The following is a 19,491-nucleotide window of genomic DNA, read 5'->3' as shown; positions in this document are numbered from 1 at the left end:
CATGGTCAACATTTTACCCTTGGCCCACTCACTAAAGTCCTCCTTTTACCTCTAAAGCAGTTTAAGTGCCTCTTTACACACCCTTCTTGTAATACTAATGATTAAGGCGTTCCTGGAACATGATTTTAGTACTGCCTCTTAAGTGGTGCTGAAATTTAGCTCACAGAACACACTGTAGTGGAAATAAACACAGAACCTGTGAACAGTGTTCCTATTTGTTGAAGACCAGCTAGATGTTTTTATGCATCACCATTGATATATGTGATGACGTTCGTTTTCTATTCCCATATTGTCAGTGAAGGGCTACAAAAGCAAGTGTTTTCTTTCACACACTTTGAAAAAGGTGAGAGCTTTTAATCACAATGATGAATAAAGTTCAATTTGAACTTCACTGTGTAATGCCGCTGTTATTCAGAAAATACTGTGACATACATCGTGATGGGAAGAAATAGTGATTCTGCTCTCTCCTGAACTGGTGGTCATGAGTACAGCCAGGTATGAACACTTTCCTGGCACCAACCAAACTGTTTCAACCAAACATTCTCTCAATCATGATTAATTTATTTTCACACTTAAATTTTCAGATACAAATTAGCAATATCAATCAATCAATAGGATTAGGATATTAAAAACCAGTAGGCGTAATTATAACGTTTTTCTAATTATTAAATTTTTTTTTAACCGATTTTAAATGTATTTTTACAAAAATTGATTTAAACACCAACATGTGATAAATGGACTACACATTCAATAAATTGGCTCACTTAAAAAAAATAACTCTCACTGGACACTTTATTAGGCACAAATTCTCAATAATGCAAATATCTAATGAGCCAATCATGTGGCAGCAACTCTAAGTACAACAGGTTCAGCTGTTGTTCAGGACAAACATAAGAACATGAATGATCTCACTTGGTGTGTAGAATGACTGTTTGAGGTTTCAGTCTGTCATAAACTCATGATTTCACACACAACACTGTTGAGTTAACAGAGAATAGTACAAAAATCTAAAAGAACATTCAGTGGGCAGAGGTAATGAGAAGGGTCAGAAAACAATGGCCAGATTGGTCAAGCTAACAACAAGGACATAGTAAATCAAATAACTACGCGTTACATCAGCGCTCTGCACAAGAGCATTTCTGAATGCAAATCATGCAGAACCACACTGGGAGACTGAGGCTACAGGGGACACAGGCTCACCAAAACCGGACTGCAGAAGATGGAAAACCTCTCCTGGTCTGGCCAGTGTGGAGTTCTGCTGATGCATGCACATGATGAGAACTGAAACATGAATGTGTCAGACTGCTGCTGGTGGTGGTGGTGTAATGGTGTGAGAAATATTTTCATGGCACACATGAAACACCTTAACACCCACTGATCATGGTCACAGTCTACCATCTTCTAATGACTACTTCCAACAGGGTAACTCTGTGTCACAAAGCACACACCACCTCAACATAAGTTCAGTGGTTCATGTGGTAGAATGAGAGCTGCAACATGAACGTAGAGCCAGCAGCAAACATGTGATGTCATCAGGGAGCAGAATCTCTAAAGAAAGCTTCCAGCATGCTGTAGAGTTCATGACACCCACAATTTAGGCTGTTGTGGGGGAAAGAGGTTTCCTGCCTACTATTAGAGACGTGGCCACTGAGTGAGGTTTGCAACAGGAGCAAAAGAGTCTTCCTAGGATTAGTTTACCTAGCTCACATTTAAATTAAGAATTACTCAATCTGGATGTTTGTTTATAGCATAAAATGGTGCATGAATGTACAGGTCAAAAACAAGGTGTGCTATCAGAGGTCAAATGGTCAGGACTAGATGAGGTAGTCACAGTACCTGCTCTGGCTCCAACAGCACTTTTGTAACCGTAATCTCAATCTTTATTCCTGCACAGATGAAGCAGGTCTACCTCCACACAGGGGTTTTCTGTTCACTGTCTCTGCAGCTTACACACACCACTTCAGGGAGGAAAAGAAAATCAAAAGCCTGTGTGTGTACTGCTCTACTCCCCCTACTACTCCACAACCTGGATGTTGACATTCTTCTTCTTGCCTTTGTCTCCAGGTAGCTTGAGGTTCCTCTCTGTGATCTCGTGCTCATCATCAGAGTCTGATCCCTGCTCAGAGTCCGACAAATCCTCTTCATCTTCTGAATCTGACCCGCTGAGCTCCACCAGTGCTACATCCTGAGGACAACAGGAAGAAATCACATGACGCAATCAAATCATGCAACATCTACAGTTTTCTAGTTTACTGAATGGAGGCAAGAAAGCACAAATTTACCATCTCTATGACCCTCTGTGCATCCTCCACGTTTTCTATGTTGAAGCATCCAGCGGGAGCCTCCTCCATCTGCTGCTTCAATTTCTCATTGGCTTCGGCCATCTGAGGCAAGAAACTCTGAAGCCGCTCCAACACTGGTACACAAAATAACACACATCATATGCCTGCCTCCAATGTTTTTTTGTTTTTTGTTCTTTGATGTTTGGTCTTACCACTGCTTCTTGGGACTCTCTCAGTCAGCGGGGCTCTACTAGGCTTTGGCTTCAGGAGAAACTTCTTGCTGAACCCTGGCAGCAGAGTAAACAAGTTCATTACATTCTGTAACAGCAAAACCAGTACATTATATCTCTGGAGGGAAATAAAGTGTAAAAAGATTTCAGAAAGTATGCACAAGGTTAAAAAGTTGTTTTTGATAAAACACAAGGAATTTGCCTAACATTGAAAAGGTTCCCCACTTATATTAAAATCTTTTTAAATCCAGTTATCCAGTTTTCATGGTTGTGCTCAAGTTGAGGGCTGTATCAATTCAAATCCTATGTTATGTTATATAACAGACACGTTTAATAGCTTTAACTAATATTTAGCAAACCTCTGACATTTTGATTTAGTATATTGATCGTCTCAACCTTTAACTTTACAGGACAATGTTTTGAATTCTATATGAATACAAGTCCTAAATGTCTGAAACTGTAATGTAGGCCTATAAACATAGCCTTTGCTTTGGACACAAGTAATTAAGTTACAGCTTTGGGAACAGTTGCCTAAAACGTTTCAAGCTACAAAACACACATTAAAATTACAAAGCATTCGGTACAAATAGTATGGGAGTTTAGGAAAAGATAACGTTACACTTAAAAGACATGTTTTCTAAAGGAAACGGAAACGCAGACACACGAGCTCCTGGCTCTCGGTGTTATGTCGAGCTATGTCTGCCTGCTGCAGCGCGCACTGTCCCACTCCCCCCCCGGCCCACCATAACATAAAACCTGGTCGGACCGAGTCAGACACGCATTTCTACAATAACTTAGCGTCAACTAGCTAATTCTTCAGTGTACCACAGTTATACACGTTCGGCATCTTTCTTATAACAGCTAAAATAGAGTATTCAAACCTCCTTCGTTGCCACATGCCAACAGTGCCTGCGAACTCCTTTTCTTCATGTTTAATTCTATGTGAGTTTTCATCGAGTTACATCCGGGTAAGAGGTAAAGTAAATGGATTTATGTGAGCTATGAGTAACACAGCGCCCTCTGTTGTTAGAATAAAGTAGCTGCATGAACACGTACGTTCAACGTGAACGCTAAAAGAAAGCAGACCATTCTTATAAGTTCCCCAGAATGTCTGTGTGCCACTTTTTGTCCTTAGAGGTCTCACCTCCACTTGCTTATGTCACTTTGTCAGATAATTTCATTGAGACTCTTTTACATTGTCAGCTTGTGCTTGTTAAAACAGCTGGTTTATTTGATTGTTAGAGCATAATGATTTGACTAAAACTACACCATGACTAACTAATGTAATGGATTAGCCTACTGAATGGCCCTTCACATGCCCTAGAGGCCCGAGGGATCAGGGAGACCCAGGTGAACTGTAGGACCAGCTATTCAAAATGGTTGCTTTTCGAAATGTTTCACAATATCTTGGGTGATTGTGAAAAGGTGCCTGTTAAAAGTGTCAGCACACCATGATTGTTTCTACCCACTGATCTTCAGACTTCAAAGTAATTCAGTGTGTCTCTGAAAAAATGACTGCAGACAATGTCGAGTGTGCTGTTAGAGATGTATTGACATTAGACCTTGTACATATTGAAAGAAGTCCTGTGTTTGGGCAGATCAAATACATTCTTAATGTTGATTCCATGTGGGTGCTTTGCTGTAAAGATTTGGCTTCCATTGGTCTTTAACTCATATTTTAATGTGCACCATTTAAAAGTAGACAGTGACTGGATTTTGCTCAGACCTGGCGACGAGTTAGACCACATATCACTTGACATACAGCTGATGATAATTTGTATGTTAGATTAAAGGTACAAACATTTACCAATTTCAAAGGTTCTTGTACCCTGCTAGGGTACAGCTGGAGCGACAAAACATTTATACCCCTTTAGGTCAAATCCTGCACCTTGATTTTTTTTATGTGGAGGTTTACGTTCTCGTGTGGATACATCCACTATTCTCACATTGAGCCGTTCATCCAGCCCACATAGACGATCTTTGGTGGCACTGTTGGCTCTGACGCGACTACCTGGCTGTCAGTCACGGAACGGGATAGACTCTCAGCTCTTGTACTCGTTGAAATATCTTCGTTGCCGACAGGTAACTAATCGAAGGGAAGTTAAACAGGGTGACACTAAGAATAACTAGTCTGCTGCCTTATATTTCTTTCGCTAGCTAATTTTGTCCACTGTATTCTTCCTGGTAACGTATAAGCAAGTGGGGAGCAGTGCTTCCTACTGTTTTATTTTTACACAGCTAACGCTAGCTAACATAGTAGTGTTAGCTAACAAACTGTTAGCCAATATTTTTTTTTAGTATTTTGTTTTCTTAAAACGTATCAATATATGTTGCCATGTGCTGAAAGAGGGTGTTAGGCCACATCGCTACAGTAATATAGAAGTGCTCTTATCTGGGACTGAGACAGACAGGTACTATGGAGGCCTGGACAATGATGTAACTTGCTTTAGGCTAAAAGGTGGACAAACTAATGTATTACCTAACATGTATGGCTTTAGAACAGGTCTAGCACTTTGCTGTTTTCTTCTGTGCTCTCCCTCACTTAACTTAGTTAAATGCTAACTACTTATTGAAAACCTAACTAATGTTCCATTCCTATTCTTTCATTGTGTACTCTCTCCAGGCTGATGCAAGTCCTTAACCCCGTTTGTAACATGGATGTTGTACCTGAGCCAGTGTAAACCAGTTCAGCTGTGCATTATATGACACTGCTATTAGGCCTGATGGCAGGAGATGAGGCAATGCAGCCCTAATCATGAGCATCCAAAGTCTGGGAGGAGTTATAGGGGAGTCCCTGGGCTATAGCCTGACTGTACATATGAGTGGAGCAGGTGGTAGGTGGAGTTCTTTCTCCCTAAAACCCATTTCCTCCGGGCGGATCACCTCTCTGTTCCAGACTATGGTCCCCACTGGTTATACCAAGCTGCAGGAGGAGCGGCTAGCTCTGGTGGACCTTGGTACTAAACCTGAGGCCGGCTCTCTCCAGAATGGCTACAGACAAGAGACATGTCACACAGAAGGCCGACGGCACATGGACCGCGCTTCTCGGTCTTCTGTGACTTTATCTGACTGTGGAGATGGAGGCTACTCTGAAACAGAGCCCATGCTGGCAGAGAGAAGGCTCTCTGGGGAGGAGGCAGATGTGGAGGAAGAGAACCAGGAGAATGAAGAGGAAGGACAAGGATCTGCTGTGCAGAACATGCCCAAGGAGTCACCACTGTCTATGGCACTGCAGATCCTGGTGCCTTTCCTTCTGGCTGGCTTTGGGACTGTTTCAGCTGGAATGGTGCTGGATATTGTGCAGGTAAGCTGAGTTACAATACAAGCTATTATTCAAACAGCATTAGGCACAGTTGAGTACTCAGTCTGGATTGGTATTAAGTTTATTACAAGTTGGGTCTTATTTTTGTAGCTGTGGCCATTGTTTCTGTCAGTTATGGTAACACTGTATTCAGCAGAATAATTACTGAGATATGGGATCATGATGTTATCACTAGCACAAAGTCTGAAAAGGAAGCAAAAAGATCATCAGAGAGTTTAACTAAATGATCTTAACCACTTTATTTGTGTGTTTACTTGGAATATAATTATTCTTCATTGATCAGGTAAACAGTATGCACAACTACAGTTAGGTCAAAGTTGAAACAGGAAGGCTGTTTGTGATGGAAAATTGCAATTCAAGTTTGACTAACCTGGGGGAATGTTTATCAGACTGCTCTGCTCTGTCATCATTTTTAGTGATTTAGCACTAAAAATGCAGGGAACCAGGGACAATTTGAGGTTTGTTTGCATCCATGATTGCTTCCTTGTAGTCATCTTCACTGCCTTTGTCTACACTTTGTTACTTTTCTTTGCGTGATACTGTGTGTATCACATCAAGGCCCATTTACTAGCATTTGAAAGCTATGGAAAAAAAGATAGCAAGTGGACCTTGAATTAAGATTGTATTGTCTAGAGAAAGTCAGGATTGTCTCCAGCCACTGCTATTCTTGCAGCTAAGTTCTCCTCATCACTAATGTTTCTTGTTTTGGAGGATGTAGTGTGGTTTAAAGGATTAACTTGATTAACAGATGTCTCCAGCTTTTGCTGCATGCAAAGCCCACACTGAACATGAAAATTTGCTAACAGGAAGATGAGTAAGCCATGTTCACAACATCTCTTTAGAACATGCTACTGTATTAAACTTTATTGGCTGCCAGGATTCCTGACAAGGAAAGTGAAAGAAAGTGTAGTAGTTAGAAGGTCAAACATGTTTATAATCGGTTTTCAATGTGTTACTTTGCTGTCTTGTCCGCAGCACTGGGACGCATTCCAATACATCACAGAGATCTTCATCCTGGTTCCTGCTCTACTCGGCCTCAAGGGAAACTTGGAGATGACACTGGCGTCCAGGCTGTCCACAGCAGTGAGTCAAACACACATTCACTCAGCATGACACACAACCACAGACGTATATTTCTATGCACTATGAAGTGTGAGTAAACCGACTAGCTAACCTGTTTATGCTCAGTCCAGATGGGTTTTGGTTCTGACATGAAAACATTTCAGCAGCAAATTTGCAATGGAGATAAGCTGTGGCATATATTGTGGTGAAGCAACAGCCAGCTTCCGTGACTGAATAGCTGCCATTCCATATACTCTCATAATGCAGTTTTTGCTGGTTCCAGCTGATTTAGAAAACCTGTACAGATGCAGCGTCACACTGCATTCCCTCGACTTCTGTTTACCCGTGTTTAGCAGACAGAAAGCTGCTTAGTTTTTTTTTATCTTGTTGCAACATTGGATAAGTTGGCTTGAAAAGTTTGCACTCTCATGACATGTCCTTGTAGCTGCAATAGATGTGCAACATCTTTGTGCGGATGTGTTTGTTTGTGTGGAGTTGCATTTTCTATGGTTGTCTCGTCTCCACAAGCTAAACCTCCTGCTGTGTATAGTTGTTATTGGTCACCGCTGTGACAAACTGTAGAGCTGTCCCAATATGACCCTCTCCTCCATCAGGTGGAATGGAAAAGAAAACAGAACAGGCTTATTGCCTCCACTGGAACATCGTTTGTCATTGTAGCAGTCTCCACTTTCACTGCCCCCTTCTTAGTTCAACTTGTACTTTGGAAAGTTTCAAGAATTATTTGGGAGCATTTTGAATGGGTTTTGGAGTAATAGCACTGTAGATGAGGAATTAGCAAAGGAATTTAGTTTTGTATAAGACTGAGAGGTGCCTTCCTGCTGCAACCAGGGCAACTGAACAGTCAGATGGCAAAGTTATTGCTCTAGTTCAGCCTGTCAGAGCCTCTCAAGCAGTTTAGAAAGGGAAGAGCAGTGAGGAGGGAATTGGTTTGCCTGCAGTATTTCCCACACATTGACTTTACTGCCCAGATAACCAGATAATGGCTGTCCAAGTATATTTCACCACCCATTTTTAGTGTAACGCTAATTTTTTATGTCCAAGAGAACTGTGCAATCCACGATCAGTTAAATGCATAACAATTTGCACTCACTATTTCATCTGCACACAGTGTATTGATTCACTCAGCTGCTCCCTGTCCCACACTGTCTTTCTAACACACACACACACACACACACACACAGAGACACAAAGACAATGAACCATCAGTGAACAGCTCCTCCTGTCTGTTGCGAATATTTCCAGGATTCACCAGTGCTGCCAAAGCAGCAAAAGAGAGTCAGGAGGGAGAGAAAGAGATGGAAAGGGGCACAGCAGGCAACATGCAGAAGCTATGAGAAGGGAAGATAGCTACAGAAATACAGTATTACTGCACATTATTTAATAAATTACTAAAAACAGGTACAGCCACAAGTAAAATCTGTCAGTGAATATGTAATGAGATCATAGATGTGCACCATGTGATAGCCCACATAACTCTGTCCTGCTCTCCATGAATCTGTGTACAGCAATTACAGTCCTGTCCACAAGTGCACAAAGCCGTTACTTAGCAGAAGCCTCTCAGTGTATCTGTGTCTGTGTCTCAAACTCTGGGTGTTAGGAGAAGGTGAAGAAGTGACAGAGCAGAATTCTCTGTTTGCTTTTCAGCTCTTCCTGTTGGCCCCCAGCTCTTTGCATACAGGCTTCACATTCACAGAACTATGTCAGTACGCACAGCAGAGCTCAGTGGGAGTTGATACTCCCCAGTGGTGACCTGTGAAACTGTTTGTCTTCATGTTTCTCTTGTTCTCCTCAGGCTCAGTTATGAAACAGTAATTCACAGTGTGGCAGGACCATTCCATCCTATGACAGTTATTAATCCAGAACTAGTGAGAATATTGTTACTTGCATACATACATACATACATGTATTTTGTTTCTACGAAGAAGCTTCTGTACATCTGGGACTATAGATGTTGAAAATATTTTTTCAAAAGTATGAAAACCATCTAAGCCAAAATCATATGGGTGTATTTAAATTTGTAGCTCATAATAATTTAAAGATGCAAAGTAGGGCTTAAAAGAGTAGCATGTGTAATCAAGCACTATTGGTATTGTACTTCTATAAAGTTGGGGACTTGCAAGAGACAGGCTGAAAAAAGTGATGAACGTCAGAGCAACGCAGGCTGAGATACACCGATCAGCCATAACATTATGACCACCTGCCTAATATTGTTTACATAGGAGTCAACGTGGCAGTTGGTCGGCACTCCTGTCACTCTACAGCTCACTGTGCATCTTCTGTGAATCCATTTGCTTCCAGTTATACTGTCAGGAAGAGCACAGATGTGTCTACAATTCAGGGACGAACTGATGTAAAAGGAGTGAAAACTGTGGTCGTGAGGACAAGTTAGAATTTTTTAGACAAATCCAACAGCCTCACCACTCTGTGTGATATCACCACTACAGCCCCTGACTCTTTCTCTTCATAGAGACCAATGTACAGTATTTCTCATTTTCAACCATTTCAACAAAGATTCCAATAAATTTTAATCTTTTGAAAAGTACAAATAGAAGTTAAAGGTTTAATCTACAGTAGGGCAGCCTCATTATCAGTGAGCCGTGTGCGTTCATGACCCTGTTACCAGTTCACCATTTGTCCTTCCTTAGACACTGTTGGTAGGTACTGACCACTACAGACCAAGAACACCCACCAAGACCTGCAGTGTGGGGGATGCTCTGACCCAGTCATCTCACCATCACAGTTTGGCCCTTGTCAAAGTCACTCAGATCCTTACACTTGCCCATTTTTCCTGCTTCCATTACATCAACTTTGAGGTCTGAATGTTCACTTGCTGCCTAATATACCCCACACACTGACAGGTGCCACTGTAACAGATAGTCAGTGTTATTTACTTCACCTGCCAGTGGTCATAATGTTATGCCTGATTGGTGAATACTTTTAGTCTCTAGTGTGGGCCAACTTCCACACACATTGGATCCTACATTTCCCATAATGCCACTCCTGATGCTCAGTAATGTCTTGCATTAGACCTTTATACTATTGGATGGAAAAAGCAAGAGATCAGGAGACATTATGTTGGGCTCTGGGAACTTGTGATGGATGTTTATACTATTTTAACCAGTAAAAGATGAGTTCACAATGAAAACACTGTTACTTGTCAGTTATCAATTTAACTTGGTAAAGACCAAATTAAAGCTTGAATCAAGCAAGAAGTGAAACATGGGCTGGGCTGCTTATTTCTGTGGTTTGTTTTCTGAGAAAATATTCCTGATGGTGTCATAGCAATCAAGTGTCAGGGTTATCTGAGCTTGTGCTTGGAGACTAGACTGCCTGCGTTACAGACAGGTGGTGTGGTGTAACAATTAAAAATCAGGATATCTTGGCCTCTGCAGGTTCAGTTTTGGCCATTCTTTAGTCTGCCTCTCATCAGTAGCCCAGCTTTGATGAATTATGTCCAGCTTGATGTTTCTGTTTGATGAGGACCACAGACTTTTAGGATCATGAAGAGAAGTAGTTATAGGTAGTCATGGAAAACTCTGAATGTTACTTTGCTTTTTATCTTTTTTTTAATTCTGTCCCTACTCTCAACTCAGGTGAATGTGGGCAAGATGGATTCTCCAATAGAGAAGTGGAATCTAATCATAGGCAACCTGGCACTGAAGCAGGTAATCATTAAATAAATGAAGGAGTACGGCAGTGATCGAAAGACTCCACCTGTTATGTTTTTTCACCTTCAGCGCAAATATGGCTCTAGGCAGTTCGGTTTTATGCACAAATTTATTTTTTTAATATTTGGCCACAAAAATGCTGAACTTCAAAAATATTTAATATAGGGACAAAATAGCACCGACTGTACATTCTGTCATGCTTGCAGTATGTAAGGCTGCAGTGTGTGCTATGTGTTGTAAGTTCTAGTGATGGTACATTACCCCTGACAGTGGTGGTAATTGGTTAAACTGAGCTGGGTGTTCACTCACGCTATTCTGTTGATTTCTGTCTGTGTTGTAAGACTAAGTACAGGCTCTGGTAACAATCTACCTACATCTTGATAAGCACACTCTACCGACATGCAATATGATAGTGTTTTGATGAGCTGAGTGTCCAGTATGTTATGCAACAACATCTGTCAGAAGGAGGAGTGGGAAAACATACCTGATGTTCTGTGTTTTATAACTGTGTATATATAGAGCATTACCTAAGCTTTTCATTAATAATGTCAGCACTGCTTAATTTTACAAACATATTAATGCTTGTTTCTAATCAGTAAAATCACCCCCCTCCTCTGCTCCAGGTTCAGGCCACTGTCGTGGGTTTCCTGGCAGCTGTAGCAGCTGTGGTTCTTGGCTGGATCCCAGAGGGGAAGTTCCAGATGAGCCACGCTGTGCTGCTCTGCTCCAGCAGCGTGGCCACGGCCTTCATAGCCTCCCTGCTACAGGGTAAACACACACACACTCACACAGACAGCTGAGTCCCACAGTTTAAAGTAAACTGTTAATACTGTGGAGAAGCTGGGTCACTTCTGTCCTCTACTCAGTCATTCCAGCTGACGTCACATATAAAAGTTGTGATTACAGAAGCATTTATTCTCGCTGACAGTGTGTGTGTCTGTGTAATAATGTGTGAAAGTCACCAGTAATTTAATGACCACTAGTAAAGTGCTCCACCCTCCTCATGTTGTGTTCAGGTATCATTATGGTGGGTGTGATTGTGGGTTCAAAGAAGACTGGCATCAACCCAGACAATGTAGCCACACCCATTGCTGCCAGCTTCGGTGACCTCATAACCTTGGCGATCCTGGCTTGGATAAGTCAGGGCCTATACAAGTGCCTGGGTAAGTGAATAGCTACTACCATTAGAGAATTGCTGCAGTGCCAGATAAATGTCAGTATATGTCTGTATCAGACGTAGCCAATAGCCTGCAGATTTGCATTGTAACCAACCTCAGTAGGTGGTTTTAATGCTGAATTGTCTTCCTCCTGTCCTCCACTCTGATGGAGTGAGGTGTAAACCTGCAGAGCACTGGCTCACTGTGCTACTTTGAGAACAATGCACTAACTACAACATCAATGAGAAGCTGTGTCCTAATTCCATTCACTTTGTAATTGTACACAATATAGTATGCTGATCTGTATAACATACTGTTTTTATACTGAATATCCAATAAATCAGTGTACTTTATTATTTTATACTAACAGGAAATGATGGAATATGTGAAAATGTTTGATAGTTATTTTTGTTTACCAAGGTCTCCATGGAGCTGTTTCATATAGCATTGCACTGCAATCACCAAAGAAAAAAATTGGAGGATCTTATCTGATAATAATGACTCACTATCTCATAATTATGAAATAATGCAGGGGTTGGAACGCTTTAGAACTTGCCTGAAAGTTGTAAAGATGTATTTACTATCAAAGTAATTCATTGATAGCTGTCAGTACATCCAATAGCACATAGCAAAAATTAACAGTTAATAGCTAATTTGGTGTACTTGTTCCAAAACGTAAAGAAATGCAGGCTAAAAAAAAATCAGAGCCCAAGCTGCAGCCCACAGTGTAACTCACTGTATCCATGGCAACATTATTCTTCCTATATGATCTCTTCACATGACTGAAGTTCTAATGTTTAATGTGACATTTTCCAAAATACCATGCTCTGGATACAATGTGTTACAGGGTGGGCTGCAGTTTGGTTTATGGTAATAAAATGAACACCTCATGACCAATTCTGCTTGACAAAAAGGTAAATAATATATGATTTAGCTCCAGTTTCCAGTTATAATATAATTTGGATTCAGCTGGTGAGTTCAAAAACTGCTGAAAATTGTAAAGGTTTTTAGAATGGAGTACATTTGGTCCATCTTGTGTCAGTAAGAAATATCTGTGAGCCCTGATCTTTGCTTCTTTTGTTGCTGGGTATTGATTCACTTCCATCAGTCAGCCAGTAGAGGTCCCTCCTGCCTCACTCAAGAGTTCTGCTCTCCTGTTGCAGAACAGACTTTCTGTCTTTTCCTCCCACTACTTATTCCACATGTTTAATTTATGCCACACCCAGACCTGTGTTGCACTATCTTGTATTACTTAATACAGCAATTTCTGGAAGCTCTTTCTTCTGGAAAGCTCCTCAGATTACTAACCCTGTCAGGTCTAATCAAATGACATGGATGTTCACAGCTATGAAAGGAACAGTTGAGCACTGTGAGCAAAATGTATTAAACACTTCAGATTTCTATTGCACAGCAGTGCAGTGAGGCTTTCTGGCTGTCTCTCTCTCAGGACAGGGGCCCTGTTGTTCTTGAGCCTAGCCATGCCAACACTTTCCTGTTAAATTGGACCTAATGGTCAGTTTACTCTCTGCTAAACAGAATTTAAATGACATGATTATACAGATAGGAACTTAATGCATTTTATGCTTCTAATTTTGAAGCAAACCAGCTGAGTAGAAATGAGATGCTGGCGAGACGTAGGAGCTGCACGAGCCAAGTCAAGTCCTGTCAGGTTTATTTATAGACTGCGTCTAGCATACAGGTTTGTTACAGAGTGCTTTAGTGAAAGGGCTCAACAATAGCCAAAAAATGGCGCCAGAGATTTTGAGTATATATGTGTTTGTGTAGATGTGGCTACAATGGGCCATTTCAGTGCGGTCCACGAGGGCCCGAATCCATGGTGCAGACAAACAGGAAGAAATGGCTGGTATGGATTTAAATGAGTAAATCAGGTTGCATCTCGACTCAAAAATTGACACACTGGCTGCATTTCCACCAGCTGTTTTTGTCCTTTAGTCTGCTGTGGCAAATGGCTCTAAATACTACAATATCCATGAGCCTCAACATTGTTCCATTACTGCTGAATCTGATCCAGAATCTGAAACAGAACAGGGTGTCTCAATGGCCAGGTGACTGGGGTACATACCATATATACAGTATGTGCATATATGTGGCATGCACATATATAGGTGCAGCATCCTTGGTTCGAGTCTGGCCAGGGACACGTGTTGTGTACCATTCCCCATTTTTCTCATCCCTCATTTCTTGTCTACATCTATATTGTCAGTGTTTTGATAAAGGCACAAATCACCCCCGCCCCAAAACAATCTTCCAAAAAAAAAATGCACTGTAGAACTGAGGGGAATGCAAAGTGATAATTCCTGGTGGTTCGTCAAAATGAGTGACATCATTACATTTGGCCATTCGTTCCATGGGGAATATAGAAACATTGATTTAATCAGCTTTAGCTTAGGGATTACTAAAATGCATCTTGGGGATCATTTCTGTATGTTTGCACAGACACTGGGCATTTTATCAGAGTTGTTCATTGTACTTCTAGATTCATCTAGTAGGTTTTCATGTTCGTGTAAGGGCACTGTACTCGGTCACTAATCATTGTCTTTGTAGAAAACTAAATGGCACTTTCACTTTTAGAACCCTGGAGCCCTAAAATAACTATTACTCTGTGAAATGGATAACGCATATCATCAATCTTTGTCAGGACTGCATCCCAAAAGAATGTAATTTTAATTTTATGGGCCTACCTCTTACCTTGTCAACACACACTGTACCTCACTTAAAATAATTCTGATTCCCTTTCTCCGGTTTGTGTTGTCCTACATCAAATGCATGGTAACTTGCTAAATAGGTTTCCTTGGCAAAATAAATAAATAAATAAAATCTTACTCATTTTACTGTCACTTTCTACTGGGGCTGTGCCCTAAAGGTCAAGTTAATGGGTTGATGTGTCAGTTGAGAAGACCACAAGTCAGCTCCCATTTTGTTAAAACTGACCCAGAATCTTTAGAATCCATTTGCTCTGTGTGTGTGTGTGTGTGTGTGTGTGTGTGTGTGTATGTGTGTGTGTGTGTGTGTGTGTGTGTGTGTGTGGTGTGAGAGAGAGAGAGAGAGAGAGAGAGAGAGAGAGGGGGAAGATGAATGAGAGGCAAATTGTAAAGTGGTTTGTCCATAAACGTGCTGTTTAAATGGAGCCCATTTGTTATAAATATTCTAGAACTGCCTAATGACAGTTACTGAGTACTTGGAACAGGATCTTGCTGGAAACATCTGGTGGCGGCTCTAAGTAGGTGTTTTATCCTAATTAAGCTTTCAAAATTGTTGTGTTGTGCCATAGTTCTGACACAGAGGTGTGGTAGTAGAAAGAAAGTTATAGTTGGTGTGTGTTTCCTCTTGATGCTCCTCTCTCATTGAAAACACACAGATCAGGTGGGTTGGAGACCCGACTGGCTAAAAGTTATATCTTTTTCTCTTTCCCAACTATTTTTCTTTAACCTCAATGTGATGTTGTTAAGGAAGGCTGTGATGGATTTGCCAAATGGCAGATCTAGTTTTTTTTTCTGTTGCGATGCATCTAATACACAGGAAATAGAAAGGTAGCAAAGATTATTTCCTGTTCAACCAGGTCATGGCTGCAGTTTATTACATTCTACAGTATCAGATGGTGAAAAAGCTTCTGAAGATTACAGTCACAAACAGTCAGATTACTTAAGTAAAAGTAGCAATACCACAGTCTAAAATACTCTGTTACAAGTAGAAGTCCTGCATTCAAAATTTTACTTAAGTACAAAGTATTAGCATCAAAACATACCTAAAATACTAAAAGTAAAAGTATTCATTATGCAGAGTGGTCCCGTTCACATTAATGTTTATCATATTATTGAATTATAATTGCTGATGTATTATATAACATTTAATGTTGCAGCTGGTGAAGGGGGAACTAGTTTTAAGCAGCTTATATGCTTCTAATTTGAAGTACTTGACATACTGCTGGTAGCCTGAACATTTTCTATAGGAGACCAATAAAGTCTTGCAATTATACTATAATTTTTGTATTAATTTAGTTCCAAAAAGTAACTAGTAACTACAGTTATATAATAAATCTAGTGGAGTAAAAATAAATCAAATATTTGCCTCTAAAATGTAGTGTAGTCAAAGTATGAAGCAGCACAAAATAAAAAAAAATTAACTAAAGTACAGATACCTCAAAACTTTACTTAAGTGCAGTCCTTGAGTAAATGTACTTAGTTACTTTCCATCACTGATTACAGTCACAGTAAAGTGTTCTGGTTGCAGATTTCCAGTGTTAACCATGGGCAGGACTGTTTCTTTGCTGGGCACGGTGACTTCCTGGAGTTTTGACACTTCCATGAGGTTGCCAGGCTGCCAGCAAAGACGTAGTTTTTCCCTTTTCAGTCTTTCTTCTTATCCAAGTTAATTGGCTGCTGGCATATATGAACAATCAGATATGAGAGTGGTCTTCAACTCCAGATCCATAAGATGCCACAGAGCTGACACTTTTGCTATTGATGGCATGTTGCATCATATCAGTATTGCTGCAAAAAAAAAGTCACATTTCAGTCGGTGTGTACTGAGCAAACTGAGTCTACATTATATAAAGGCATCATAAAAAGGCTGCAAGACTGACAGGCTGAAGTCAGTACCGTATCTGTCTGATTGTGAGTTGGAGTAGTCACACATTTATAGTAGTTACACATTATAATATTCTCCACATAGCAGGTCAACATCAGCCACCGGAAATGAAATAAAAATGTTTCCAGTCCTCATTTAACCTTTTTGTTTTTTTTTGTTTGTTAGTTTTTTTAAATGTTACTTTTTCTAAACTCTTCATTGTCATCTTAACAGCAGTTTTTTTTTTTTTTTTTTGCTTTGACGCAAAATGTTTTCATTGACCACATTCAAAATTCATGAATTGTTTTCTCAGTCAAACTGAACCACCTCCAAACCTGTGTAGATTTATACTCCATTTTGCATATTTGCTATTTACACATTTGCATTACCGGACTTACTTTAGTATCATAAAGTCTGTTGAAGCATATTGAAGCATTTCTGTTTCTTTACTATAATGTAATGTAGCACAACCCAAGCAGTGAGGACATGCCTTTCTTTGCTTGTGAATGAATCTTGGTTTATATAAAAAATAACATTTAAAAGCTGCAGGGATAGACGGTAATATTTTTAAGCACTGGCCTCATGGGCCACCAAGCCCCTAAATTTGGTGGCCCAAATGTAGAAACAGTGCAGAAAAGGCAATTTAATGCAACTTAACACAGCCTTTCTCAACTGTGATGCTTTAGTAAATGAAAGTACATTACCAGAAAGAAAATTTATGACTAATTGTTTAAACTGAAAACTCAAGTTCATTTGTACACATACATATAGGCCTATTTTGTCTCTTTGCAGTCTTTTTTTGCAGCCCCCATGCCTCTGCCACATACTCTCTCTTTTGCTCCCTCATTCCCAGCACTGTACCTGAATCAATTATGTGTGCAATAGAAACATTAATACAGACTTCCAACTGTCCATCGTCACTGTGTCAACCCTGTGTACACCAACACTACATTAGATGTTATATTCTGGTCACTTACACTCCTGCTTCCATTCACCCCTAAAGCTTTGTTCCCATTTTTTTTTATAGTCTGTGTTTTGTGTCTGGTTCTTCTGTAGCGATCATGTTAGAAGATTCATTAGGCTTAGTAAACCTGTAGTTCTGCAGCCCAGACATAACGGCAGTGCGCCGGCAACAAGTAACCTTATTTTTCACTGTTTTCCTAGACTGTTGAACTAAAAGGTTCAGATGAATCAGGGTGTTTCTGGAACATTAATGTTGTGCTGGTCAAGTCCAGGGGATCTAAGACACAGGGTCTCATTCTCAGTACAGCTGGCCACCTGCTGGAGATATATGGTGGATTAGTGATGGTGGAAAATGAGTTAAAATTGTCTAAAATCATACTGGATTTTGGATCTAAATTCTAGGATTAAATGAGAATTTGGAGAGAAAACTAATCATACCTTTCTGTATGTTAGGGGCTGTAATTTAGGAGGGACATCAGCTCAACCACATGTAGGCTACTTATCTGTTAGCAGTTAGCAGGATGCTGGAATTACATGTGGCCAGCCAGCAAAGCAGTCTTAGTTCAGAAACCTTTTGGCCCAGAGTAGAGGTCTGTGGTGGTCCAAAGTTCCAGAACACCATCTGGGGCTGTGAGCTCAGACAGTGTTCTTCATCTTGGATGGATCTGCCTCTCTCTTTTTGATGAGTTGGCTTCCCAGTCTGTAGCTGTGGTTCAGCAATCTTTGTCCAGATGCTGGCTAAGCCAGACCTCGGTCTTGGTGCGTGGCATATTGGAGATGTCTTGAAGAAAACTGCATCTGACTTACACTGATCGCCACTGGATTGTTCTGATAGGGTCTCTATAGCTTGAAACACAATTTGGCTGGATAATTCTATACTTTGTCTGCAAAAGTTCTTTGTCTACAAACTTGGGCTGACAAACTTAGCACGCTGGAGGTTTGGGCATTGTTTTCACCTATTTATAAACAACTAAAATAAATTTAACACAAATACACAAAAAATGAAGACCAGAGACATGGACAAACAAGCACTTTGAAAGGGCATCTTCTTTCTGAACAAAGAAAGGTTGAATTTGCGTAGTCACTTGCTCGGTCAATCACTTAGCATTGCCCGATTGGCTGGCCAAGGGGAGTTCTAGCGTTAGCTAATTGAATAGAAAGTGTTGTCATTGAGACAGCTTCCTGTTTGATTCTTTAGAAAAGCACTGTGGAAAACGTCCTTCTTACCATGGCTGAACATTTGAAATGCACATTTATATGACTGGAATGTACGATAAATCACATTTAAACACAAACATTTAAATCTGAGAGAGACATTCTAACATTAAAAGCATATGTAGGCATTCTGTGAAGAGGAGGAAAGATTAACTTTGAATTAAACTATATAAACAATAAGTTGTTAGCACAGCCAGTTGTAAAATAAGCAAATTAAAAACACTTATCTAAAGTAAGGTTTAGTGATAATGGGACGTTTGAATCTATCAAGATGAATAAAGTATTTGTTATTTGAAAGACAGCTTTACATGAGATGTAGTATCTCACTTCAGTTACAAAGTGTCGCTAGTGATCCATCTAAGATTTGTTAAGGAATGAGGACTATCCACATTTGAATAAGCTTAGAACACTTTGGTACAATGGACAGAGTTATACCAAACTTCATAAACCCAACTGTAGCTTTTTTAAACAGTAGTTAAGGAAGAAATCTTTTTCTGCAGTGACTGAGTTAAGCATGTACAAGTCAGATTTATATCAGCTTTACCAAACATTCTTTTTTTGAGATTTCACACAACATTTGATTAAAAGGGGAGAAGGAGTCTCTTTGCATTTCAGTGTTTCCTGTTCTCTTGGGAAAGAATGTGATATGGGATTAGATGCCCTGTGTTCAAGTTATCTCAGACTTATTGTATGAGGTCAGAGGTGTGAAGCTTTAAAATGTGTATTCAGCTGGTGAGTAAAGTCAAGAGGAGAGGGGATGGATTGTCTGTACAGACAGTCTAGGCACTACATCTGATGAGAAGAGGACAGATTTGGAGAAGAGAGAGCATTTGCATAAAGTTGTTTTGAGTTGAAGCAAAGTTGAGTCTGGTTAAGATAGGTATTTGATGTCCATATCTGGTGTTAAGAGGTGAGAGGGGGTAAAAGGTGTCAGAAGGCAATTTGCATGAATATGTCTTTAGGAGAAACAAGGCCTAGCAGAGT

General features: G+C 40.3%; 2 protein-coding genes across 2 annotated transcripts in view; one reads left to right on the top strand and one right to left on the bottom strand.

Annotated features, from left to right (window-relative positions):
• Positions 1–6: 6 nt before the first annotated feature.
• On the bottom strand, positions 7–3,499 carry nopchap1 (NOP protein chaperone 1). The gene is made up of 4 exons (XM_020601316.1): positions 3,394–3,499; positions 2,495–2,569; positions 2,283–2,416; positions 7–2,185 (listed from the first exon to the last, which is right to left on the bottom strand). Exons 1-4 carry the CDS (start codon positions 3,464–3,466, stop codon positions 2,015–2,017), a joined length of 453 nt encoding a protein of 150 aa, XP_020456972.1. The 5' UTR covers positions 3,467–3,499; the 3' UTR covers positions 7–2,014.
• A 1,203-nt stretch (positions 3,500–4,702) lies between these two features.
• The window catches only part of slc41a2b (solute carrier family 41 member 2b), a 40,511-nt gene continuing 25,722 nt past the window's right edge, over positions 4,703–19,491 (top strand). The window contains 6 exon segments of the mRNA XM_020601315.1: positions 4,703–4,923; positions 5,136–5,816; positions 6,810–6,917; positions 10,511–10,582; positions 11,209–11,353; positions 11,602–11,748. Coding sequence (XP_020456971.1) covers positions 5,268–5,816; positions 6,810–6,917; positions 10,511–10,582; positions 11,209–11,353; positions 11,602–11,748 — 1,021 coding nt within the window. The 5' untranslated portion in view covers positions 4,703–4,923; positions 5,136–5,267.

Source organism: Monopterus albus, unplaced genomic scaffold (assembly GCF_001952655.1).
Source record: "Monopterus albus unplaced genomic scaffold, M_albus_1.0 scaffold51.1, whole genome shotgun sequence".
Lineage (NCBI taxonomy): Eukaryota > Metazoa > Chordata > Actinopteri > Synbranchiformes > Synbranchidae > Monopterus > Monopterus albus.
The sequence above is the reverse complement of the archived record's forward strand: the minus strand, read 5'-3'. Positions and strand labels throughout refer to the sequence as shown.